The 25,717-nt window shown below is 40.3% G+C and overlaps 2 protein-coding genes and 1 long non-coding RNA gene across 3 annotated transcripts in view; 2 read left to right on the top strand and 1 right to left on the bottom strand.

Annotated features, from left to right (window-relative positions):
• The window catches only part of LOC144049936 (hexokinase-1-like), a 27,362-nt gene extending 21,265 nt beyond the window's left edge, over positions 1-6,097 (top strand). The window contains exons 17-21 of the mRNA XM_077562679.1: positions 383-566; positions 997-1,152; positions 1,755-1,842; positions 2,567-2,712; positions 3,982-6,097. Of these exons, the coding sequence (XP_077418805.1) occupies positions 383-566; positions 997-1,152; positions 1,755-1,842; positions 2,567-2,712; positions 3,982-4,129 (722 nt within the window). The 3' untranslated portion in view covers positions 4,130-6,097. The remainder of the gene's footprint in view (positions 1-382; positions 567-996; positions 1,153-1,754; positions 1,843-2,566; positions 2,713-3,981) is intronic.
• Positions 5,949-25,717, bottom strand: tacr2 (tachykinin receptor 2). The gene is made up of 8 exons (XM_077562681.1): positions 25,453-25,717; positions 21,653-21,805; positions 21,251-21,546; positions 10,264-10,458; positions 8,809-8,959; positions 8,598-8,717; positions 7,182-7,258; positions 5,949-7,107 (listed from the first exon to the last, which is right to left on the bottom strand). The coding sequence occupies exons 1-8, from the start codon at positions 25,480-25,482 to the stop codon at positions 6,915-6,917; spliced, it is 1,215 nt and encodes a 404-aa protein (XP_077418807.1). The 5' UTR covers positions 25,483-25,717; the 3' UTR covers positions 5,949-6,914.
• Positions 7,912-21,530, top strand: LOC144049939 (uncharacterized). Its single transcript, XR_013293727.1, has 3 exons — positions 7,912-8,292; positions 8,823-8,966; positions 21,220-21,530. It is a non-coding gene; the product is annotated as an uncharacterized LOC144049939 (long non-coding RNA).

Genomic DNA, 25,717 nt, shown 5'->3' with positions numbered 1-25,717 from the left:
GAGGAATATGAGTTAAGCAGCAAATCCAGCCATCTCATGGGGAGGCCATTTTGCCACTTGTTGTCTAGTGAAAATGACATCACAGTTTCTCAGGTCTCAAGTAACAACCAATCACAGCTCATCTTCAGAAAACAGATGAGCTGTGATTGGTCGTTGCCTGACACCTGAGCAACTCTGACGTCATCTTCAGTCCACAGCAAGTGGCAAAATGGCCGCCCCCGCAGATAGATAAAAACAGCTTGATTTAGCTTCATAACTCATATTCCCAAAATGTAATATTAACCAGAATGTCATGTTAAGACTAGTGAGGTCACATATAACATTATTGTCAAGAAATGCTTAAGGTTGACTTTCGCTTTAATGCCTTGACGTCCATGCGCAGGCACCGGCAGTAATGCGTGTTACATGGAGGAGATGAGGAACATTGAGATGATACCGTCCAACGAAGGGCAAATGTGCGTCAACATGGAGTGGGGGGCCTTTGGTGATAACGGATGCCTAGACGACATCAGAACCGAGTACGACCGTGCTGTAGATGACTTCTCTCTCAATCAAGGAAAACAGAGGTAAAGCACAATTACCTGCATGTACAATATCAGAGTGTTAGTTTTCTTGTTAAATAACACATAAGAAATATTTGGGAGGATTTATGGACTTATCAGTTATTGTCACAAGCACTTATCTTGGGGCAGTTTTGCCTAAACCTCATTGTAGCACCTTTTAAGCTCCATCAGCTTGGGTGGGAGGCGTCAGCAGCCATTTTTAGATACCTCCAGAGATGTTTGCTCGGATTCAATTTTGGACTCTGGCTGAATCACTCAAAAGTATTCATAGTTTTAGAACTCTGAGAGATAAAAATAAATAAAAAATCATTTTACAATAAGGCTGTAACATAATAAAATGTGGAAGAAGTGAAACGCTGTGAATACTTTCCAGTTATACTAAATTTGTATTTATATATTATTGACTTTGAGTGTGTGTATGTGTACCTTATAGATACGAGAAAATGGTCAGTGGCATGTACCTCGGCGAAATAGTGCGCAACATCTTAATAGATTTGACCAAGAGGGGCTTCCTCTTCAGAGGGCAGATTTCGGAGACGCTGAAGACCAGAGGCATCTTTGAAACAAAGTTCCTCTCTCAGATTGAGAGGTAAGAATGTACTCAATGTACTCGTTTAATTTTGTAACATACTCGGCTAAAATGCTTTCGAATCTCACCAATGTTATTTCCAGGGGTGGGAATAATAATTAATCATTTGATCTATTATTTGGATTATTTGTGTGTTAAAGCAGTTGAGGAAAACTGGAGTGGATTATTACAGTAATGTACTAAAAACGTGTTTATTTCAGTAGTTACATTCAAAAAGTGACACTACAGAGAGTGAAATATTAGAATATTTTTCAGTTTTTTATTATTATTTTTTTTTTTACACCTTATTAAAACGCTAAAGTCACCATCTCAAGAAATTAGGATATTACATGAGATACAATGAAATGTTTGTCAGTTAACAAATCGGTCTCTGTTATCTATCTTTTCAATCTCCATCCTGATCAATTCAAGAATTTGCAACATGACTTCAGAATATTCAATAAAATATTCTCCCATCCCTTTGAAAATAATATTGGAAAATAGCAATCTTTGAAATTTGTTATTAATTTAATTTTGCCTAAATGTCTAATTCCTCCCCCCAAATTTTATTTTTTAAAATTCCCGTCACTTTGGTGACTCTCAATGTTTGTGTGTTTCTGCAGTGACAGATTGGCGTTACTACAAGTGAGGTCCATCTTGCAGCACTTGGGACTGGACAGCACCTGTGACGACAGCATCATTGTTAAAGAGGTACGTTGCACCAGATTGTTGAATACAAAAAATAATAAAATATTCATGGACTCTTGATTTGAAGCTGTTGAGAAATGTATAAATGATAAATGTTCACTGTCATTTAATACGACTAAGTTTAACATTTATGGTATCCTTTAGTTTTTTTGACTGCCTTTTGAAGCTATAATATTCTAATAAGTGGAATACTTAAGCCCAGGCTGGTCTTAAAGTTTATGCTGTAAAATTATTATAAACTTATTGTTTTGATTAAAAGCTTACTTGGTATGTGCTAAATCCATCTTTTCCCTCATATTTGACTTAAGGTATCCGTCCCCAGGGGTCCATCTTGAGTCTGATACTATTTTGAATTTAAAAAGGTATTTTTATACTGTACTGAATTTGAATTGAAAAGGCTATTTTAACATTGTACTGCTGCCATTTGTACTTTCACACTCTTAATATATTGTCTCGCCACGGAGGGTTATCAAAGCAAACTCGTGAACCTTATTGCATCCGAGCTGTGGTTTCAAAAGAAGGCGCAGTCGGTGCACATTTGTGAGGAAATTGAACTTACAAAACACTTGCACAACCGAGATTTGTGAAAGAGTCTTGTGTGTGGATGTGAATGTCTCCTTTTAATGTTTTAAGGCCTGATGAGATTCAGTATAGCGTCGTGTGACAAGTGTCGCAATGAAGATAAAGTGTTCTTTCTTTCTTTTTTCCCTTTTGTGGTTGCTTACAGGTTTGTGGAGCAGTGTCACGTCGAGCCGCTCAGCTCTGTGGGGCAGGAATGGCAGCAGTAGTTGAGAAGATCCGGGAAAACCGTGGATTGGACTTTTTGAACATCACTGTAGGGGTGGATGGCACGCTCTACAAACTGCATCCGCAGTAAGTTGTACCATTATTCTACTCAAAACAATTTTCTGCCTCATCAAATGCACCTAAATTGGTCATGGGTGGGGGTGGGGTTTAAAGCAGTGGTTCTTAATCAGGGTTGTTTTTTACGTATCTTTGCAAGCAATATTTTTCTAGCATGGTAGACATACTGTAAATACAAATAAAGGGACCCATACTTTTGTTGCGAAAATGATATGAAACTCACGGGGGGTTCAGTACATCCAACAAAGGTGCATCCTCTAAAAGTTGAAGGTCATTTAAAGTGGAATTTTTAACACTTTTGTGAAAATCTGTCTTCATTGCTCGATTCTACGTGTAAGGTATTTTTACTTTTTCATTGCCTTTTTATTTTTCGCAATACACGAGCAGTCTGAAAAATGGATTTGAGAGAGGAAAGACATGATGAGAGAAGATGAAGTATTCTGTATATGTGAGGAAGATAAAGGTCCCTTTCCATCAAACAAAAACGAAAGTAGCTTAGAAAAGGGCATCCTGCTCATTTCCAACACAAATGAGTTTGCAAACCAGATAAAAGGCAACAAAGATTATAATTTATTTATGCATTTATTTTAAAGGTGGCATGGCACTTAAGTGAATGTAGGCAGCCTCCAAAGTAGTGAAACGCCATAATGTATCATGACTTGTCAAAGTTAAAAGCTTAAGTGTTTCTCCTTTTTAGTCAAATCATGACTTTTTTATGTTTTCCTATATAATGTCTAATTTTGCCATTTTCAGCAATAAAAAGTTAATATTTTTTTCTAGAATTAATTTGATAACGTGATTTTTTTTAAATGTACAATTAATACCTTAAAAATATTTTTTGCCACTTGTCAGCTGAAAATGACATCACAAATAATGACCAATCACGGCTTACCTGTTTTTTTGGGTTTGGTCATGTGACAATAGCAAACTGAGCCATGATTGGTCGTTACCTAAGCACGTGGTGTCATTTTCAGTCGACAGCAAGTGGCAAAATGTGTTTTTAAAGGTATTAATTGTACATGTAAAATAATTAAAATTTCAAATTAATTATAGACAAAATATTAATTGACTTCTTACTGCTGAAAATGGCTAAATGAGTCTAGTATCCCTTTAACAACGCCTAAATTCTATGCCCAGCGATGAGCAAGGGCTCACTTACTGTTTGTCCTACTGGTAAAATATCATGTTCAACATTTGAGGTTCCACCGTACATGAGGAAATGCAGGGATCTGGTCTTATCGCTTAACATCATCCCAACTAATTATCTTGTCTGCGCAGCTTCTCTCGGATCATGCACAAAACCGTCAAGGAACTGGCCCCTCAATGCCATGTCAACTTCCTGCTGTCGGAGGACGGCAGCGGCAAAGGAGCCGCGCTCATCACAGCCGTAGGCGTCCGCTTGAGACAAGAGCTCCACAACAAATAACTGTCACGGTCCACGTCTTCTCTTGACTTCCAACTGGCCCCTCAATGCTCTGCCTACTCCTCTGTCTCGTGTCTATGTGGGGGAGATTGTTACGTAGCCTAATCAACGTATTAGCTAGCCATAGCTCATTCAATTACTCTTAACACACCCGCAACTTTGCTCTGTAGTTGTGAAATGCTGCCACCTTCAGGGTTTTTCTAGTAATTGCAAGGTGTCGGTTGGCGTGTTCTTCCATGATGATTAGTAGCTGCGGGGTGAATAAAATGTATTTTATACCAAAGTCAGCAGAATGTGTCTCCACAAAAGACACAAATGTGATGTGAAAGGGAATTTTGTGGTTGCTTCAAAGATTTTAAGATGTTATTCTGGTATGCAATATATTTTACATGTAGTGTTATTTATTTTATTTTTATATCTAAAAATGATTGAACGCACAATAATGACGAACACGCACACACAAAGAGGAAGCTGTTATTTCTAATCGGCTCAGTCCTGTAAACATGAACATAGAACATCCAATCTGTGCACGGGTCACACAGGCTTACAGCGTGCTTGTGCTCCGATTCTTCCAGGTTTTCTTTCTTTCTTGTAATCTACTGTAAATTATGTCCAAAGAACATTAGTATTTTAACAGACATTTGTACAAATCTTGGCGTGCAGCGTGAATCCATCAATTCGTTAGCAACAGCAATGAAAGTGCGTGAGGTGCTATCATGGGTCCCTGTTGGAGCACCACTGGCCCAAACCTATTGAGCAATATTACACTTGCTGAAACGTTAAGATGATATGAAATACTCTGATGAGGAGACTTTTAAATGTTCTCACTTCTTGGATTATAAAAGATGTTTTAAGGGGAAGTCGACCCCAATTTTTATTTTTTATTTTTATTTTACATTAATACGTTCTATGCAGCCCCACTAGTCTAAATATGGCATTCTGGTTAATATTGTGTTAGTGGAATATGAGTTAAGCAGCAAAATCCAGCTGTTTTAATCCATCTCGGGTCGGTCATTTTGCCACTTGCTGTCGACTGAAGATGATATCAATGTTGCTCAGGTCTCAGTTAACAACCAATCACAGCTCAGCTTCAGAAAACAAGTGAGCTGTGATTGGTCGTTGCCTGACCCCTCCTGAGCAACATTGTTGTCATCTTCAGTCGACAGCAAATAGCAAAATGGCCGCCCCCTGAGATGGATAAAAATGGCTGGATTTTGCTTCATAACTCATATTTCACAAATGTAATATTAATCAGAATGTTATGTTTAGACTAGTGAGGTAACATATTGTCATAAATGTTTAAGGGCGACTTCCACTTTAAATCTCAGGAGGAAGGTATTTAAATGATCATTCCATTAAGTTGTATTTATTTATTGTTTTGCTTTACTAAAAGTGAATAGTGGCGCGTGAGTTGGAAATAGTCTTTTAAGTTGACTCGTGGCGTCTCTCAGGGCTCCATCCTAGGTGCATAGCTTTTTGGGATTTCAAATATTACGATTGTTGGCAAATCTATGTGCACTCTCAGACCCTCTTTTGTCCCAATAAGAACGGCTTTTGAAACTTTTTACATACCAGATGGGAGAACATGTATAGTATCACAAATGTGAACCGCATCGTAGCATTGACATAGCCACACACTGCGGTGAAGCCGCTACAGTGTTTTACATAAGTTAAAAATCTGATTGATGTGGGCAAGATCACTCCATCGTTACACTGTCAGTATTGATCACATACTGTAAACTTGCTTTGCTGTATCTGTCCAACACTGTCAATCATTCACTAAATAAAATCAATGTCAGAATTACTTATGCATTTGGCCTATTCAGCTTACAGTTATGTGGCCACAGTGTTTGTGAACCAAAAGAAAATATGCAACCATTTACTGGAAAATATTCTCACATTTATTAAATATGGTTAAGTCTTGAACAACTACACTGTTTTTGCAGACAATAAACTGATTCTTCACAATGAGACGCTGCTTCTTAGTAAATAACATCAAGAAAGTTTTTAATCAATTCATGATGATTGATTACCACGGATTATTCACCTCACAAAGCAATTACATTGATATTACGTCAATAGGTGCATCTTTTTCCCCAAGCACAGCGTAAAGAAGAAAAGACATTTTATTTTATCTGTATGGCTCTGCATACATTTACACCATCAAAAATGTAATCTTGAATATGTCTTACATTGAATATGCATAATGGATTTAATGTATTCTGCCAATTGTTACTGCACTGGACACTAATAAAGCACATATGCATTTCTATCCGCCCCCACTTCAAATAGCATGATTTAATCATACCTATGATAATTACTCCTCTGTGTGAAAATACTTCCAAATTATCCAATTTAAATGTACATAAATTATTCAAATAAATATCTTCATTAAAAATCCCAACTACGAGTCAGAAAGGCGTTTTTGGTATATACATGGTTAATTCCAGGTAGTCAAACTTAGCTTTTGAATGTTAAATCTATTTGCCATAATGAGGTGCCATATTGAACTTCCAGTATGAGAGCACAAAAACACCAACTTTAGCACAACTAAGCGGTTCAAATGGCGTCATCATCAGTATACGCACTGAATTACACGCAAAGTGAACGAAATAAGACAGTCCTCAACAACCATAGTTTGCTAAGCACAATTATTCAAAACCATCACTGCAACATGTCATCAGTGCTTAAATAATGGCGGCTTCTCTTATTATATCACTAGATTGAGCCTGAATGTCCACGTCGTCGTCGTCGCTTCATAATTAGTAACAGCCGTGATGATTTGGCATCATCCTTGACCACAACCTTTGTTTGCGTCACCTGTGTTGTTTGCGTGGATGGAGGCACGTGGGCTGTTTTTGCGCAGGCTACGTGTCATGGTCACTCTGAAGGTGTGTGTGTGCTGCAGCTCCATCTTGTCCTCCTCTGACACTTTGATGAAGGGACACCAAGAAAATGCGTGGCGGAAACCGGCACGGAACCTGCAACAGAAGGGGAACTTTTTAAACTATTTGTTTAGGATTCATTCAAAGTGGGAATGCAAAGTGAGATTTACCTTTGGTTTAGACAGCAGTAAATGATGGGGTTGTACATAGTCGAGCTCATGGCTAGCCAAAAAATGGCCAGGTAAACCTTTCAAAGATAAGAAACATAATTAAATAAAGACATTATTTGCACATTCGTCACATTTGCTCAGTTAGTTTGTTAGGAGAACAAGATGCAGTACCTCAACACGTCCAAAAGATGACACTGTTTTCTCTGCTTCCAATATCGATCAATTGAGACGTGACAGTGATGAGTCACAAGCGGTGGCCATGGAGTAATTTAAACTCGTATCTCAAGACGCAATTGTACAGTAGTGTTTTAACTCAATGATGAACTTAATGTGTCTTCATAATTTTTTCTTATAATTATATTAGTTTGATGCTTTTGGTCCTCAGTGGGCACATTTGCCAATACCAAATTTAACGCACCTGCTCTCCATTCACACCTGAGACCTTGAAATACTAATAAGTCACATGACACCCGCGAGGGAAAATGACAAATTGTGTCCAACTTGAACATTTTCACTTAGGGGTGTACTCACTTTTGTTATCAGTGGTTTAGACATTAATAGCTGTGTGTTCAGTTATTTTGAGGCAATAAATCTCCATTGTTAAAAAGCTGTATTTTCTTCAGTGTCATTCATGTACATACATACAAAAATGTGAGTTCTGTACTCATTTTTGTAAGATCTAGTTACTGTACGACCGCCTCCTATGAATTCTGCCTGGTAACAAGTAGCTTCAAATATTTTAGACTCTTTAGACTGTTTTCAGATTGAGTCGGTCACTTAGTTAGTTAGTTAGTCCGTTAGTTAGAAATGTAGCATTGGAGACTCAGTTCACCCCTGTCCCAGAATGAAAGTGGTACAGTCCAATCGATATCTGCCCATTAATTTCCCAGCTTCTAGCATACATGGAATTGACGCTATTTAGTTTTCTGATAAAAGCGCAGAATTCATTTGACTGTTTCCATGGTCATTTATGATTAATTGTCATTTAAAAAACAGTTAATTAGTTAAATAAATGTATAATTGTTATGCCCGTCCAATTACAATGACGCATGAACCACGAACTAGCCTGCTAGCTACAATGGCGAGCTAACAGATTGACAAACACAAACAAGTAAGGCGCTCCCAAATATTTTTTTGTATCATTTTGCACTTACCAATTTGGCCTTGGAGGTTTTTTATTTCTACTTTGTTGTCGTTGTTGTTGTTTTTTCCCCCCCTCAATTAATTGCGTAGTGAACAATAGTAGATACAGCCTGTGTAGTTTAGAACGTGGAAGAAACCATTACTTTGAGGGGTTGGTGGCGCCCTACTACAAACTAAACTTAATTATTAAACAATTATACACACACATGCACACTTGAATACTTTATATAAGGATCAATGTACAGCAGACGTATGATGGAAACTCATGCTGACCTGTTGAATGTAATGTTGCTTGTAAATTTCTGTGTTGATTGATCCCAGTATAAAGTAGATATGGTAGGGCAACCAGCACAGGGCAAAGGTCACCACCACAACAACCATCATCTTTACCACCTTAGAAACAAAGGCTTTATAGTCAACCCAGCTCACACATTTCATTCGACTGTAGTGGAATAAATGGCAGTAATAAAGTGGAAAACGTGACCTTTCTCTTTGCAGTGATCTGGCTGTGGTAGTGGTCCGACGCCTCTCCTGGGATGTGGCCCCCCCACAGGGTCTGGCCCACCAAACTGTAGGTCACCAGCATCACCAGTAAGGGGAGCAAGTAGATCAGCAATATCACTGCAAACTGGTAGCTACAAGGTAAGAGTTAATATTTTTGTTAGTAGAATGCCAGAACATGTTCCAAAAAGTTATAATTAAAATAGAGATGATTGTATTATTACTACTGGCTGGCTTCTCCAGCTACTTGATTTAAGCAGGGCAGAAATGCCATTTTTGTGTGAGTGTGTGTGTGTGTGTGTGTGTGTGTGTGTGTGTGCAATTGCCATTTACTGCCTCTGTCATGCCGCAGAAAAAAATCTCATTTATTTGGCTAACATTTCTTTTTTTTTTCTCTTTTTTTTTTGTGCGTGCGTGTGTGCGAGCGTGTGTGTATTCATCAGTTCACCTAAAGCCCATTAAAAAAAATCCCATACTAATAATATAAAATAATAATAAATTGCCAAATGCAGAAACATCAATGTAAGTTATCACGATGTAGTGGCTCTCGCTAACAGACAGAATTAAGTAACCAGAATTAGGTTAAAAAATTCTATATACGTAGACCATGTTTCTATAAATTTTGATATTTGGTTTTTATTTGAGGCAGATATTTTTTCCATTAAAATGTGATTCATGAGGAGGTTAGACCATTGGTCGATATTCAGAGTTTGTTTATTTTTCCAGTTAACAAGAATTGTTTTTTTAGCGATAGTAAGGGCTACAAGTGTAGATTGAAATTGTTTATGTGGTAAGTCAGTTGTTGTTAGGTCACCTAGCAAACACAAGTTTGGAGATAAAGGTATCCTATAGTCCGAAATAGCGGAAAGTTTTTCTAAGACTTTAGTCCAGAAATACATAGCCGGAGTACATAACCATAAAGCATGAACATAAGTGTCTGTAGTGTTTTGTAAACATTGGAGACAAATGTCGGAGTCTGAGAGTCCCATTTTCTTCATCATATATTGAGTAATGTATGTTCTGTGAATAATTTTATATTGGATAAGTTTGTGTGTTTTGTCATTTTAAATGCGTTTTCACAAACTTGAATCCAAAAGTCAGATTCCGGTGCTATAGACAAGTCTGTCTCCCATTTTGAGATGGGTAAAGACATTTTATCAGTATACGAAAGTAACTTATATATTTTTGAAAGTTTTTTTGTTGTTGTCGGAGAAAGCTTGTTAATATCTTTAGCTAAAACAGGCGGTTGGAGCGTACCCCGAAGTGTTGGAATTTTTTTCTTATATATATATCATATTTTTAACTTGTAGATAATGTAAAAAAAATCAGTTTTTTATATTGTATTTTTGGAACAAGGATGTTTATGATATATATATTTGGCTAACATTTCAATGTTAGTTGAGGTTTGTGCTTTTTCGTGCATCACATCACGTCGCACCTGAGTTGGTGCGTTCCTCCGTAGTCATCCGGCCAATCAACCATGCAAACAGTTCTGGGGTAATAAAATCTGGTCACGCTGTAGTAACACTGCGGGAAGGCCAGCAAGACAGCCACGATCCAAATGAGTGCGATGACGACTTTGGTGGAGGTGGAGGAGAGGCGAGGCTTCAAAGGGTGGATGATGGCCATGTATCTAAAGCAGTAGTGAAAGGTCAATGAGTTCACATTCTGAGCAGACACGAACCACGCGCAAATCTGACACCTAAGAGAGCATTAATAGACAACATTGATCAGTCAGGCTTGAAAAGCGGAGATTTTGTGAAGACACCTTTGTGTGATGTTAGAGATCTCCTGACCCACAATCTTGACAGGGTCTTAATCCAACCCAATGGCCCAAACAATCGAAATGAAGGACCGTTGCGCTTGTCATATATTATTTTTTATTTCTGCAGCGCGCCCATCCAGATAAAGTGGTGAGCTGCTCTGTTGGGTCTGATATTACAGATCCCCTTAGTTACTGACCGTGCACCAAGGAAAAAGGAGGCAGAAGCTGTTGCTTTGTTTTATTGCAACCGCGGCTGGGAGAGGAGAGGAGACGCGAGACCTTAACTCACGTTCGGCTCCTTCCGACTCTCTCTCCTCCCCCGGCCACCTCGTCGCTTTTATTACAGTTAAGTTTCAGTTTCGTTTCATACGTCATGGAAAAATACAAAACATTAGAGAAAGTTGAGCGGCGCCTCTAAACGACAGTTGATAATATAAAAACACAAAAATATATACAGGATATTCTTTAAAATACACATAATGTTAAGACTACTGTTTTAAGCAACTTCACATTCCCTCCTGTTGTGGATTTAAAAGGATATCAGTAAATACTAAAACAATTAAGTTTTCTCAGTATTACTTCATTAATAGATTCACAACATTTGAACCATTCTCAGGAAATGGCGAAAACCCTTAACTTAAAGGGAAAAATTCCATAACTCCCCCACCGCACGGTGACGAGAACCTCTTGGTCTGAGAATGGAACTGAATTTGAAGTTAGGGAAACACAATAAGATGAGGGTCACACTTTTGTGTCGGTCTCCACAGTGTCAACATAATCCTCTACGCGTAGTAAGTTATATTGATACATCTGGGCCACGAACATACGGGCGACTAATCTCTTAGACATTGGGACAATACAGCAGGAACAAATAACACATAATAAGATAAACATTATAATGATCAAAAGGAAGGGGCCCAAAATTTTAAGGAGAACCTGGGACCAGGAGCCAGAGAATAACCAGTCTAACCAGCCAGGGGTAACCTGGTCTTCACGTGTCATGGTATCCCTAAGGTTCTTCATAGTGTGTAGGACATCTATTATGGTTTGGTTATTGTCAGGGATGTAAGTACAGCAATGATCTCCAATCATTGCACACACTCCTCCTTGGGGAGCTAAGGCCAAATCAACTGCCATTCTAGTTTGAAGGGCCATAAGGCGAGTGGCAGAAATAACTTCATTCTGGGCTTCTTCTAAAAGGATGGAGGCATTAACAAAACTTTGGAATCTGTAGTCAATAGTTTCTATTCTGAGTGCGAGTTTCACTACACCAGTGTGGGGGAACAGGGCTTGTGTAATTCTGTCACCAGTCGACCAATATCTGTGCTCTATGGGGACATTACTTCCCCAAATGGGATCATGTTCACTGAAAGTAACATAGCGTTTGGGCCTTTTGATTGGGGGGGCTGGTATTGCTGTTACTATGTACGTGTGATCAGAGACAGAGACAGGAGTACAGATGGCTGCGGCGCTGACAGGCAGTTGCATATACGCCTTCCAGCCACACATCCACCAGACTCCCTCAATTGCCTCGGGTGTATCATTATGTGGCACGAGTGTAGTGTGGTTACAGTATTTGGAGTCGACTGATGAGATGGACATGTCCCCTGTTCCTGTTAAGTTGACACACAAGGGGAAACAATATGAGTCGTCTTCAATATCATTACAATGAGCCAAATGTGATTTGTCCAGGGTGACTTTAAATCCTGTAGCAGACGCTTGATTGAGCACAGAAAGGCGCTTGGCATTAGAAGTGGGTGGGGGGGCAAAGGTTTTGGCCCTGGCTTCTAATCCGTCTGTGTATGTAAGTGGCGTAGCATACAAAGCTGGCTGTGCAGCTGCATGGGGTAAGAGGGAACAAACATAACAACCAGACACGTTATTCTTGTATGCAGTCATATTGGCATATTGCCACCAGGTGTTGGCTGCTAGGGGGTGTGTATGTTCACCATTATTAAAGGGGTCATCCCAAGCTTGTAACAGAGTGATCGGATCTTTTTCTTTTACTTTAATGATGCTAACGGGGACAATTTTGTACGGATCGGGGTTGCCCCCAGTATAAGTGGGTTGTGCTTCTGGTTCTAAGATACAGAATTGAAATGGGAATGCTGGATCATAAGCTGATTCCCATGGCACTAAAGCGAACTGGAGACACCCTTGTTCCTCAGTTTTTACAGTTATGGTCAAATGGGTATTGTTCTTCTTGAGTTTGGGGACTTCTTCCTGGTATTGTTTTGCAGTGTCAGTGATCTTCCAGGTGATGGTGGAATCGGACATGGCAAAAACTGAATCCCACCCCTCCCCATATTTCATCCCGTCCCACTCTGGTTGAATCCCTGCATACCACTGTGGTGTTGGATATGCGCTTCCAGTCACCAGTGTAGTAGTATCGAAGTACCCCATACTACAGGGAGTGCACCTGCTTCTGAGTCCTTCTAGGGGCACCACAAGATCTACAGTTCCAGGGGCCTGTGGGGAGCAGACGGTGTAGGCGTACTCGAGGGTTTTGGGGTTCAGCCAAGTTGGACACTGTAAACGTGACGCTTCAGGGCCCCAGATTTGCATTTTTATCTTCGTGGCGCTTGTGGTGATGGTTAGCCACAGGCAAAGTCCAAACAATGTCTGAAAAAGGGTCATCTTCTCCTTTTTGACAATAATCAGGGGGTAATCCCTTATCTGAGTTCGGTGACCTTTTTGCAGTGACTCTGGTGGATCCACGTCTCTCTCTCAGCGATTTTGAGAGCGGTGGGTGTGGTCAGGAGAACAACGAATGGGCCGTCCCAGCGTGGGCTCGACCATGTTTTCCTTTTTATCACCTTCACCAACACCAGGTCACCCGGGGTCACCGTTTCCTGTGCAGGAGGAAGAGAGGTAGAGGGCAGATCATTTGCTCTTGACACAGTCCGTTCTTTAAACAAGTCACATAACCATTTAGTCAGTGGATCTGCCTCTCCTGTTTTGTCTGACCATGGCTGATTTTCCCATAAGGGGAGCACAAAGGGTCTGCCTGTTACTGCCTCAAAGGGCGTGATCCCTTGTGGGTTTGGCGTTATTCTCATGTAAGTTTTTACTAGAGATAAACACTCAGGCCATGGTTTTTTGGTTTCTTCCATGGTCTTTTTGAGTCTTAGTTTAATAGTACCGTTGGTCCGTTCGACTAAGCCTGCGCTCTGTGGGTGATATGCACAATGATTTTTTAGGGTGATCCCTAAGTGAACGGCCATATTGTCAACGATGGTATTTACAAAATGGCTACCGTTATCACTCCACAAGACTCGTGGAATGCCATGTTCTGGTATTATGTGTTTACAAATAGCTTTAGCTACTGTGAGGGCGTTTGGATGTTTTGAAGGAACAAGTTCAACCCATTTAGTTAGTGAGTCTACTAACACTAAACAGTACTTGTGCTGACCACTTTTGTGTAGTTCAATAAAGTCCATGTGTAAAACTTCAAATGGGTAGGAGCCCACTGGGCATTTCCCTCTCTGTGGTCTTAAGTTTCCCTGAGCATTGTGACGACAACACACCATACATGACCTACAAAAAGTTTTAAAATAGGTTTGTAAGCCCTGTGGTATTGTCATTGTCTGTTCTACCATAGATACCATCCCTCCTGTTGAGACATGGGACTTGCCATGACTCAATGTGGCTACTGCGTGGAACAGACTGCGGGGGATGACTGGTCGGTCTTCTTTGTGGTAGAGGCCTTCTGGGGTGAGTTCAATGTTCATCATTTTCCATAGTGTTTTTTCTTTGTCTGGAGCGTTGTTTTGCATGTCAATTAGTACTTGTTTTGGAATGTTGTTGTGTTGTTGTGTTTCTTTGTGGTTGGCGAGCATGACGATCTTTGTTTTGTCTTGGCCTGCTTGCTTGGCTGCCAAATCTGCTTTTGCATTTCCTACAGAAACGGCGTCTTTTGCTGAGGTGTGAGCTTTGCATTTGCATACTGCTATTTTGGAGGGTAGCAGTACAGCGGCCAAAAGGTCAGTGAGTAATTTGGCGTGTTGAACAGGTTTTCCTGTTGATGTTTTCATTCCTCGTCGAGCCCACATGGCGGCAAAGATGTGCAATGTCGAGTGGGCATATTGGCTGTCGGTCCAAATTGTTACTGCTTTGTCTTTGAATAATTTACATGCTTCTGTTAGCGCGATGAGTTCTGCTGCTTGTGCTGACAGATTTCCTATTAATCGTCCGCTCTTCAGTGTCTTTTGTTGTGTGACCACTGCATAGCCTGTGTTGGTGTTGCCTAGTTCATCTTTGCTTGAGGAACCATCTACAAACACTGCTTCTCCTTCTTGTAAGGGTGTGTCTAACAAATCTCTTCTTGGTTTGCAGATTTCCTCGGTGGCTTCTGTGCAACTGTGTGGTGTCCCATCTGTCTCCACTGGGAGGAGACTTGCAGGATTAAGAGTGCTGCATCTCTTGATGGTAAGATGGGGTTGGGACAACAGTACAGCTGTTAGGCCAAGATGTCTTGCTGGTGAGAGAAATGACATCTTTGTTTGAGTCAAAAGAACATCTACTGAGTGTGTTACTAGTAGAGTGGTGGGATGGAACAACACCAATTCGGCGGATGCTTGGACAGCCATTGCTGCGGCACACACTGCTTGGACACACTGGGGCAGGGCTCTGGCGACAGCATCAAGTTTCTTTGAGTAGTAGGCCACTGGTCGCATTTGTGTACCATGTTGTTGGAGTAGGACGGATGTCATGAATCCGTCTTTGCAGTCCACTGTTTGGGTAAACAGTTTCTTGTAGTCGGGTAGGCCCAAAGGGCCTGTGCTTGTGATGGTCTGTTTTATCTGATTGAACTTGTCATTAGCTATTTTCGTCCATGTGATGGGATCGGCCAGGGCGATGTCTTCTTGGTAAATTAAATCCACCAGTGGTTGCGTTATTTCGGCGAAGTCCAGAACCCATAGACGGCAAAAGTTCACTAGGCCTAGGAAGGCCATCATCTGTCTTTTGGTCTTTGGTTTGGGGGCATCAAGGATAGCTTGTTTCCGATCAGAGGTTAGTTTTCTTCCTTCTGCCGATATGATGTGACCTAAGAAAACTACTTCGGTCTGAGTCCACTGTAGTTTGGTCAGTGAGGCTTTGTTTCCTGTCTTTGCCAGGTGTTGACACAGTTTCACTGCTTCTTCTTGATTTTCTTCTTTGGTTGGACTGGCGATGAGAATGTCATCTACGTAAATCAAGATTTGAGTGGTTTCACTGTGTTCATGGAGGCTCAGACAGTTGTTGATTTCTTGAGAGAAAATGGTGGGGCTCTCTGCATAGCCTTGGGGTAGTCTCGTATAGGTGTACTTCTTTTGATTAAAGGTGAAACCAAACCAATGACGGGCAGACTCGTGCAATGGGATGGAAAAGAAGGCGTTGCTTAGATCAATTACTGTGAACCATTTCTGTTCTGGCTTCAGCGCATTGAGTAGAGTGTGGGGGTCGGGGACGCAGGGGGCTCTCTGTTTTACTGCCTGATTTACGGCTCTTAAGTCGTGGACCATTCGCCAGGTCGTGGTGTCTGCTTTCTTTACTGGAAAGATTGGAGTGTTGCAAGTTACCTTGGGGGCTTCTATGAGCACTCCAGCTTTTACCATGTTCATGATTACTGGTGTGATTCCTTCTTTGGCATCAGGTTTGAGTGGGTATTGATTGATTCGTGGGCGATAGTTTGTTCTTGGTTCAATTGTTACTTCTGTGGCTGTGGTCATTAGGCCCACATCGGTTTTTGACGCTGACCACAGCTGAGGTGGTATTTGATCCATGGCGTCTTTTAGTGCCAGGATCGTGGTTTCCTCCGGATGTCATGTACTTAGGTGGGTGCTGGGGACAAATGTTGTCACCCAGTTTAGTTTTTTCCTCCAGACCACGTTTCCTGATGACATGATGCGTTTAAATCTTCCATCTTGACATGGAGTCCACGGAAGTCGTTGTTCGGACCATGTTACATCTCTTATTTTTGATCCTATGTCTTTCCATCTCCAGCCTGTTGGTTTTGCCAGTGAAATGTGAAAGGGAATGCCAAAGCCTTCATATGTGGTTAATGCATATATGTAATCTGGAAAGATTACTGTGGCTGCCATCCATCCTGCCTGTTCGTCCCAAATTAGGTCTTTTATTTGGGCCCGCATGGTTGTCAATCGGGACCATTGATCAAAGAAGTCTCTGTCCTCTTTGTTCGGGGCGAAGCGGATGGTGGAGTGAAGTGGGTACGTGGTTTGGGGCACCCAATTTGAATTTGGTAGGATTTGTTCTGGCATCTGTTGCAGGTTGTTTGTTACTGATGTTGGACCTTTTTGGATCGGATCCAGACTGTAGAATGGGCGTGGTTTGTCTTTTCCTTCTAGTACTAACATCTGCATTGGTGTTTCTTGTCCTCTTTTTGTCACGACCATGCTGGAGCCTTCGACCATTAATACAAGGCTCATGGCTTTTATCAAATCTCGTCCGATGAGGTTTTCAGGACAACGAGGCACGTAAACGAAAGTTTGATCTGGGTATTCTGTTCCGTCTTCATCAATAATGGTCAGTGGTTCGGTAAAGTAATGGATGGCTGGTCTACCTCCCACTCCTATGACCATTATTGTGCTTTTTGACAATTTGACACCTGTTGGTAGATCAGTGATCACGGAGGATTGTGCTCCTGAATCCACAATGAATTTCAATGTTGTAGTAAATGGCCCTAAGCCTAGTTTTCTTACTGCTGGGTCAATAGAAGACATCTGGCTAAACAGGACTGTCAGGTCAAGCACCTCGACGATCGTTCTGGTGTCATCAGGGTTTTCATCACTTGACCTTTCCTGCTCGAGTCATTCGGTTGGATCCCAGTGGTCAGATCTTGGGGTCTCAATTTTTTGTTTGGAGCGGCAATCTCGGGCAAAGTGGCCGTACTTGCCACAATTGTAGCACACATCCTGTCTGGTGGCTGGTCGGCCTCTTCCTCTTCCGCGTCCACGTCCTCTACCCCGATTGGGTTGGTTTTGGTAGTAAATTGGTCCAGAAGGTGGAGGAGAGGCATGTTGAAAAAATGTGTGCATGGCATTGAAGACTGATGATTGCGCTTTTTGTCTTTTTAGGTCTTATCTTCATCTGGTACATTTTTCTTTCTGTCTTTTCCTTTTTTCTTTTCTCACTTTCCAAAATGCTTTCTGCCCTCATTTTACACTGTTTTATCCACACTTCAACAGCACGTAGTTGTGCTTCCAATTTTTCTACATTCTTTCCCTTTTTAATCTTCTTTGCTCTTTTCTCCACTAAACTTTTCTTAACTTCCTCTTTGTTCCTGACATCTCTCAAAGACGGGTTAAAATCATACTTGGTCACCCAGGATTCCAGATACTTGCACGCATTAGCGTCAAAGCTTGCAATAAATTTAACATCCTGGTGTTGTTCTATTTCTTTTCTCAATGACTGGCCCATTGTATGTATTCCCGAGCGGGCAGCAGTTACTCCCTTCAAACCTTATCTCATAAACACGCACAAAGTACACACCCACACAAAAACACACGCACACAACCACACACACACAAAAACTCACACACAAATACACACACTTAGTCTTTTCTGTGGTGCACCACTTTCTAATTTAAAACCATGATTTGTGTTTTAGGCGATTATTTTTAATCGCAGTCAGTTCTGTTCTGACCTGATAAATCTTAGTTATATTGAACACAGATATTTTGGTAACCAATGAGTGGGGAGGTGTAAATTATTACGTATTTACGGCAACGTTTAATTTCCTCTACCCGGGCACCCGAAAACGACACTTTTTTTTTAACAAGTTAAAAACTAGTCAATAAAAGTATTTTGGATCTCATCTAATAAAACCGTGATCCCTTTGATGCCCGGATCATGTATACCATGGGTTTTTTTTTCTCTTCTTCACGGGCCAACGCCCAAGCGCTTCTCTTTTACTCCCCACTTTTCTATTTTTCTCTTACTTCTTCAGTATATTTAGTGTTCCTTTTTTCAAACTTCTGTGTAAATCGTGATAATTAAACAGCATAATACCTGTTAGTCCTCTGTGCCGGTCTGGTCCGCAGGACCCGGTGTCCGGGCGAACGGCCGAGGCCGGAGCGACGAGACCCGTCACGCAAGGGGAGACGCTGTCGACAGATTCTCGGTGTCTTCGGTTCGGCGGCGGTCGTCCGTCCAGATGCAGGTCCCGGGTTTCGGCACCAATTAAATGTTGGGTCTGATATTACAGATCCCCTTAGTTACTGACCGTGCACCAAGGAAAAAGGAGGCAGAAGCTGTTGCTTTGTTTTATTGCAACCGCGGCTGGGAGAGGAGAGGAGACGCGAGACCTTAACTCACGTTCGGCTCCTTCCGACTCTCTCTCCTCCCCCGGCCACCTCGTCGCTTTTATTACAGTTAAGTTTCAGTTTCGTTTCATACGTCATGGAAAAATACAAAACATTAGAGAAAGTTGAGCGGCGCCTCTAAACGACAGTTGATAATATAAAAACACAAAAATATATACAGGATATTCTTTAAAATACACATAATGTTAAGACTACTGTTTTAAGCAACTTCACAGCTCTCGCCACTAGCTGACAATGACCTGGGAGAGAGGGGCTCATGGTTGCCCGTGGGTCGGACCAGACCCACGTTTGAAAGGCCCCTCTTATTTAACACCTATTGAAAGGCCCATTTTATTCTCTACTGTGATTCAACAAATGATGACAGATACATGCTTTTAAATCAATTATCACATAGACTTGAGAATGGAGTCATTGTGGAATGGTTGCATTAGTCAGAGACCGACACAATGATCAGATCCATGTTTTCTCTGCAATTGCTGTTTTATAATAGCTTGGATTATTATGTTGTATTGTGGGCAGAGATAAACTATGTAGTTGTGTCGTCTTTATTCTCTGAATAATCATTCTACTCTACTTAAATGGCAAATATATAGCAGGAGCTCATTTCACAGATTTATATAAAATGCAAGTCGCTTTTATATTTGCAAATTAAATCATTAATCATTCCGTTGAATCATTTAGCACCACAAGAGTGGGCATATTGAAATACATATTTATGATTTGTTTGTATTGCAGAAGAATTCTAATTTGTAAAAAATGCACAAGCACAACATAAGAGGAAAAAAAGAACCTACTGCAAGTTACAGTACTAATTATATATGGGACATAATATAACATGATATTTGAAGGGCTATATTTATATGCAGATTTATGAGACAATGCTGAAACCAAAGTAGTGCTGTGAGAGTGTGAATTCTTCAAAAAAAAATTGATCTTGCAAGACATCAGCGATGTCTTTAGTGTCTAATGCTGTCACGAGGTCTGTCCCTATCGAATATTTATGGAATTGATTATTCTATTGATTATTCCATCACTAAATTGAAGAATCGGCTAAAATTATATTTTTCATATTACATTTCCCGATTACTGTTTACTAACTAGGGGTGTTAGAAAGAAAAAAAAAATATATATATATATTAGGGGTGTTGGAAAAATCGATTCTGCAATATACCGCGATATTACAGCGCGCAATTCTCGAATCGATTCGATATGCGGCCGAATAGATTTTTAAACATCAATTTTTTTATGGCAATATTCAACAAAACGTCTTACTTAGAGTTAGGATTCACACATTAAGCATGAAAGAATGTTATATTAATGGAACATTAAGCCTTAATATTGTATTTCAGTGCTGTTCAAACATGAAACAGACTGCAACCCGTTTGGTAAATGCGGTGGCTCAGTTATAAGCCTGAATTTTCAGATAAATAAATACTTTTTCATACAAATCTTACAGTGTACATGTACAAGTTTACTGATTAGTATTTTCTAAATTTGAGTTTTTAAAAAATCGCAATAATCAATTTATAGATTAGTATCGGGATTAATCGGTATCGAATCGAATCGTGACCTATGAATCGTGATACGAATTGAATCGCCAGGTACAAGGCAATTCACACCCCTATCACTTAACCAATTCTTGTTGTTCATAAATTAACCTACTGCTCATATATTGAAATTAAACTTGTTTCTATTGATTAAATAAAGCGTCTGCTCACTCAAAATTAAAACATGCATCATGCAAAAACAACAGACACTAGCAGTTGCAAATAGTACAAACTTAAATAAATAATAACACAAAATAGTAAAAGTGACACGCTGTTACTGTTCAATGCTGAAGTGTCTTCTGAATCCACTCTTTTCTATCTCGCCAACGCTGTCTTGTCTGGTCTGTTTGTTTGTGGCTTTCTGTCAGCATCACGTACTGCTGTGCACTCTCTCACGGCCACTAATCAGCACAAAATCACTTGCTCCTCACCTCGTAAAGTCTTTATTGAGCCAAAGCACATATTTACCATTTGGAAAACCTCATGGCACACCACCTAACAAGAAATCTCACGAAGAGTAAAACTACTGAAATAAAAGCAATCTTCTCTCAATTTACTTACAAATGGACTTACTCAGTGTAAAATCTGGTCGTGGTGAATAAAAAACAAAGCTCTTATTCTGTTGTATGAATACAAAAGTTGAACTGCCAACCAGTGGAAGAGCATTTCATTGCCGTGCATGTCACAATGTCACAGTCATAGACAGAGACATTATTTGTAGTAAATGAAATATCAATTTGGTACCATCTCGCATTTAGCGTTTTTAAGTTGACCAAAACCTTCCCTTACCTGTCCACTGCGATAGCAGCCATGGAGTAAATGGACGAAAACATGGCGGTGATGGGGAAGAAGTTTTGGAATCGACAGTAGCCCAGGCCAAAGTACCAGTCGTTGTGCAGCGCATAGACAAAGTTGAACAGAGTGTTGAAAGTTGCCATCGAAACATCGGAGAAAGCCAAGTTGACGATGAAGTAGTTGGTCACAGTCCTCATCCGCCTGTGAGCCAGAATGATCCAAATGACCGTCACATTCCCGGTGACGGACACCAGGATGATGAGCGAATATGCCAGAGCCCACAGTGCCACCTGAGGTGAATGGTCAGAAGAAACTTCATTTCACACAAGGTACTTGTTATGAATCGATTGAACTTCCTTGTTCTGAGATTGATCTGAAGCAAGAACTGACTTGTACCTGCCAGTCAGGCTGCTGAAATTGATTCCCTGTGGTCTCATTTGCGTCCTCCAGCGAGTCTCTGGTGACGAGCAGCGGCAGCAAAGTGGCCTTCAGGTCCCGTTCAATACGCCGAATCAAATTGTCACTGTCCATATTCGCGTCCCTCGTCGCCTGTCGGCATAGGAAACCGAATGTCAGAAATAGCAGTGCATTAGGAGCTCCATTCATGTCCCTGGAGGAGGTACGATGTACATTAGTGTTGCTCTCAGATTGATCTCAATGTACAATTTCCCGTGGCCAAGCAGGCCAACAGACTGCATTTATGTCCGCTATGATGCTCAAGGGTACAAAAACAGTACCTTCGAGGGGACCAAGGTTGCTGTTTAGAGTGCGAGACTTGTTGTTTTTATTTTTTGAAACGTGTGTTTCTATTTAATTCTATATCATCCGTAAAAACAATTTCATCTAATCAGGATTATGTGGCCTTGGTGGAGGTCTCTAAATATTACATAGTGAAGAGGAATATTTTATTTTTCCTCTTTGCGTGTTCCAAAAATATGAAGACAGATTTAATGTAAGAAAAAACACCTTTGCAAAAATGTTTTAATAAAAAACAGAGATCTCTGGACATCGTGACAGACTCCAAACATCACGTAACAGGTGGAATTTCAAAGTGCCGAATGTGTCTCTTCCGCGGGGAAGATGGCTTCTTATAGTTAAACCGACCGCCTCTCTTTCATTTGTAGACAAAACATACTTTCTGGGCACTTTTCCGTGAGCGATGGCGCAAACAGAGTCAGGGGTGTGTGTGTGTTCGAAGCAGATTCTGTTCTCAAGGACTAAATGTGTATTTGCACAGAACACTGAGAATAAATTTTTTAGACCAAACAATATGTTCCAGCTTAGTTCAAGGTCAAATTATACTGAGTTCAACACTATCTCACATCTATAAAACATTTCGACATGGTTAATATAAAGAATTAAAATGTTAATAATGTATAACAATAGCTAACTAGCTAGCTAGCTGACTAGATGGATGGATGGAAAGATAGATAGATAGATAGATAGATAGATACTGTAGCTAGCTAGCTATCTATAGCTAGCCTGCTACTATAGATAGGTAGGTAAGTAGCCTGCTAGCTAGCTATATAGCTAGCTCGCTAGCTTTTTCGATAGATAGATAGATAGATAGATAGATAGATAGATAGATAGATAGACACTGTAGCTAGCTAGCTAGCCAGCTACTATAGATAGGTAGGTAAGTAGCCTGCTAGCTAGCTAAATAGCTAGCTCGCTAGCTTTTTCGATAGATAGATAGATAGATAGATAGATAGATAGATACTGTAGCTAGCTAGCTAGCTATAGCTAGCCAGCTACTATAGATAGGTAGGTAAGTAGTCTGCTAGCTAGCTTGCTCGCTAGCTTGCTCGCTAGATAGATAGATAGATAGATAGATATTGTCGCTAGCTAGCTAGCTATAGCTAGCCTGCTACTATAGATAGGTAGGTAAGTAGCCTGTTAGCTAGCTAAATAGCTAGCTCGCTAGCTTGCTTGCTAGCTTTTGCGATAGATAGATAGATAGATAGATAGATAGATAGATAGCTGATAGCCGCATCTGTTAACGGCTGATAAAATACGGTGGGTGCATAAGGTGAAAGGTAGAATAAATAAAATGACCCAAAAAATGTGCTGATGTAAATATAGAATTTTATTACACATCACTACTAATAAGATCTACATTCCCTTCACAAGAAGTGATACAAGATTTTGTTTTACTGCACATGTTGGGTTGAGTAATAAGAGTTCATAGGGCCCCTCAGCGCCATTTAAATGCATGACAGCCAGTACAGTGCATGGCCACTCCAGCGATTGGCTGTTGTTCAAGGTCGTAATGTAGGTGCCAACACTGACCTTAGGTTTATTTTACTCCAGGCAACGTAAGGGTTAGCTCACCCGTGACGCTGAGGAAAAGCGCACCGGAAAATGGATGGATGGATAATCCAAAGGGAATTCGTTACAGGCTTAATTGCCGCCATCATAAATCTTGATTGACCTGTTAGGATTATTTACTGCTGTACAAGTGTAAAAACAATTAACTAGTTTATAGTAAAATTGTAATCAAATAAAGCTGCTCACTCTTTGGAGACGCATAACAGAAGTGTTTACAAAACTGGCCCAAACCGTAATTTTGGGTTAGCCCTAATTCGTGAAATAATTTGCAATGAATTACTGTGTCGAATAATAATTAAAAAAAATGCATACCTACACAAAAAATAACAACAAATACACTAGCTCATTACAAGCTCATAATATATTAGCTCATTAACGGGATGTTTGACTCTTTGAGCCATTTTCAGCAGTAAAAAGTTAATATTTTGTCTAGAATTAATCTGACATTATTATTTTTCATGTACAATTAATACCTTTAAAAACTAATGTTTACACTGAGGAATCATGCCTCACCTGTTTCTGGGTTTGGTCTGCAAACTGAGCCATGATTGGTCGTTACCTCTACTTCCTCAGCACAGGTGATGTCATCTTCAGTCGACAACAAGCGGACATGTTTTTTAAAGGTATTAATTAAATAAAATGAAAAATAATGAAGTTATCGAATTCTAGGCAAATTATTAACTTTTTACTGCTAAAAAAATTGCTCAATGAACCAAGTATCCTTTAGAAGTTCTGATATGACTGTGACGCTTTGGCTCCCCCTTGTGGAGCTATCTTCCATAGGCGAGACACATGCATTGCTCTGTCTCTCTTTGTGATAGAAGAACCAAACCAGTTATTGTTAATCCTGCATGCTTAGCTGCAGTCTCACAAGATTTGCTGTGTGATGATTTTTATTTATTTTTTTACTTATTGACTGAACCTTTTTCGTGTGCTCCAAATGACCACTTCAGAGGCATTTGACTTTGGAGGTTCCGCTGGATGCGAGCGGAGCTGTCCTTGGTGCTTAAGTAGTTGATAGCTTTCTAAATGCATTTTCTTTGCTCTCTTGAATTTATATGGTCTATTAAACTCAAGTATGTAATCCATTACAACCCATTAACTCTTTCTCATTCAGCAACGACAAACCACCTCCGATATAAAACAGGTCGTTGGCCAATATTATAGCTCAATGAATAGAAATTGTAATACAAGTGGCATTGAATACAAATAGAATATCAAGGGCCAATACTCCCTCCCCTTCCAAAACCATTAGGTTAATTGAACACTCCAAATTGTCTATAGGTTTGAATTTGGCTGTGAATGCTTGTTTGCTCTCACCCAAAGTCAGCTGGGATGGGCTCCAGCTCAACCGCAGACAAAGACAACAACAACAAAAAAAGAAGGGGTAATACACATTTGGTTTGGGCTTTCGTTAAGAAAAATCCCACAAACTATCATAATTGGGAAGCGTTGTAAGGTTATGTAATTATTATAATCATAATATTAGGTACACTTGTACAAAAGCTATATCAAGCATCTTTGCTTGCAAAAGGTAAATTCAGCTTTTAAAGTCATACCTCACTGCATCTTCCTGAGGTCTGACCCATATTTTACCAACCAAAATATTAGAAACAGCTAGTACAGTAAACCACAATAACGAATAAATTATTAGAGAAACACATTCTTCTTCTACATTTATTTGACACAGAATTACATTTTTCAAACAACATCCCTTCGTCCATCCTCACATACTATCTCCAGTGAGCAAGTCTTTGCAATTGGCTCACAACAATTATCCAGCCCAATTGATGAATTAGTGCAAAGCAACGCTGTGCAAGTATTCTCTATAAAGAGGAGCAAAATTTATGTGTTGTGTTATTTCTTACCTTACGCAGGAGAACAGGGCAGTCTGTCATCCATGTGTCCACTTGCTTCTAGATTACAGCCAAGAATTAAGTGTCCCTTGGTGCGATGGATAACCAGGTCCAATCCATCAAGACGCCCCCATTGTCCCTCGCTCTTCCACTCTCTCTCCCTCTCCCCCTCTCACGCACACCCTCTCTCTTTTTCTCTCTCTCTCTCTCTCTCTCCTGGAATGTACAACTTGCAGATCATCCACCTGAGAGTGACCGCACACACACAGACACTTGA

The sequence above is a fragment of the Vanacampus margaritifer genome, chromosome 4 (assembly GCF_051991255.1).
Source record: "Vanacampus margaritifer isolate UIUO_Vmar chromosome 4, RoL_Vmar_1.0, whole genome shotgun sequence".
Lineage (NCBI taxonomy): Eukaryota > Metazoa > Chordata > Actinopteri > Syngnathiformes > Syngnathidae > Vanacampus > Vanacampus margaritifer.
This window is presented reverse-complemented; position numbering and strand designations above follow the sequence as displayed.

Coding starts and splice junctions, on each gene's coding strand:
- tacr2 (XM_077562681.1), bottom strand. CDS start 25,482: ATGACAGACTGCCCTGTTCTCCTGCGTAAG. Junction 8,718..8,808: donor AGATCACTGCAAAGAGAAAG/GTCACGTTTTCC, acceptor TTTGTTTCTAAG/GTGGTAAAGATGATGGTTGT. Junction 7,259..8,597: donor AGCAACATTACATTCAACAG/GTCAGCATGAGT, acceptor TATCTTTGAAAG/GTTTACCTGGCCATTTTTTG.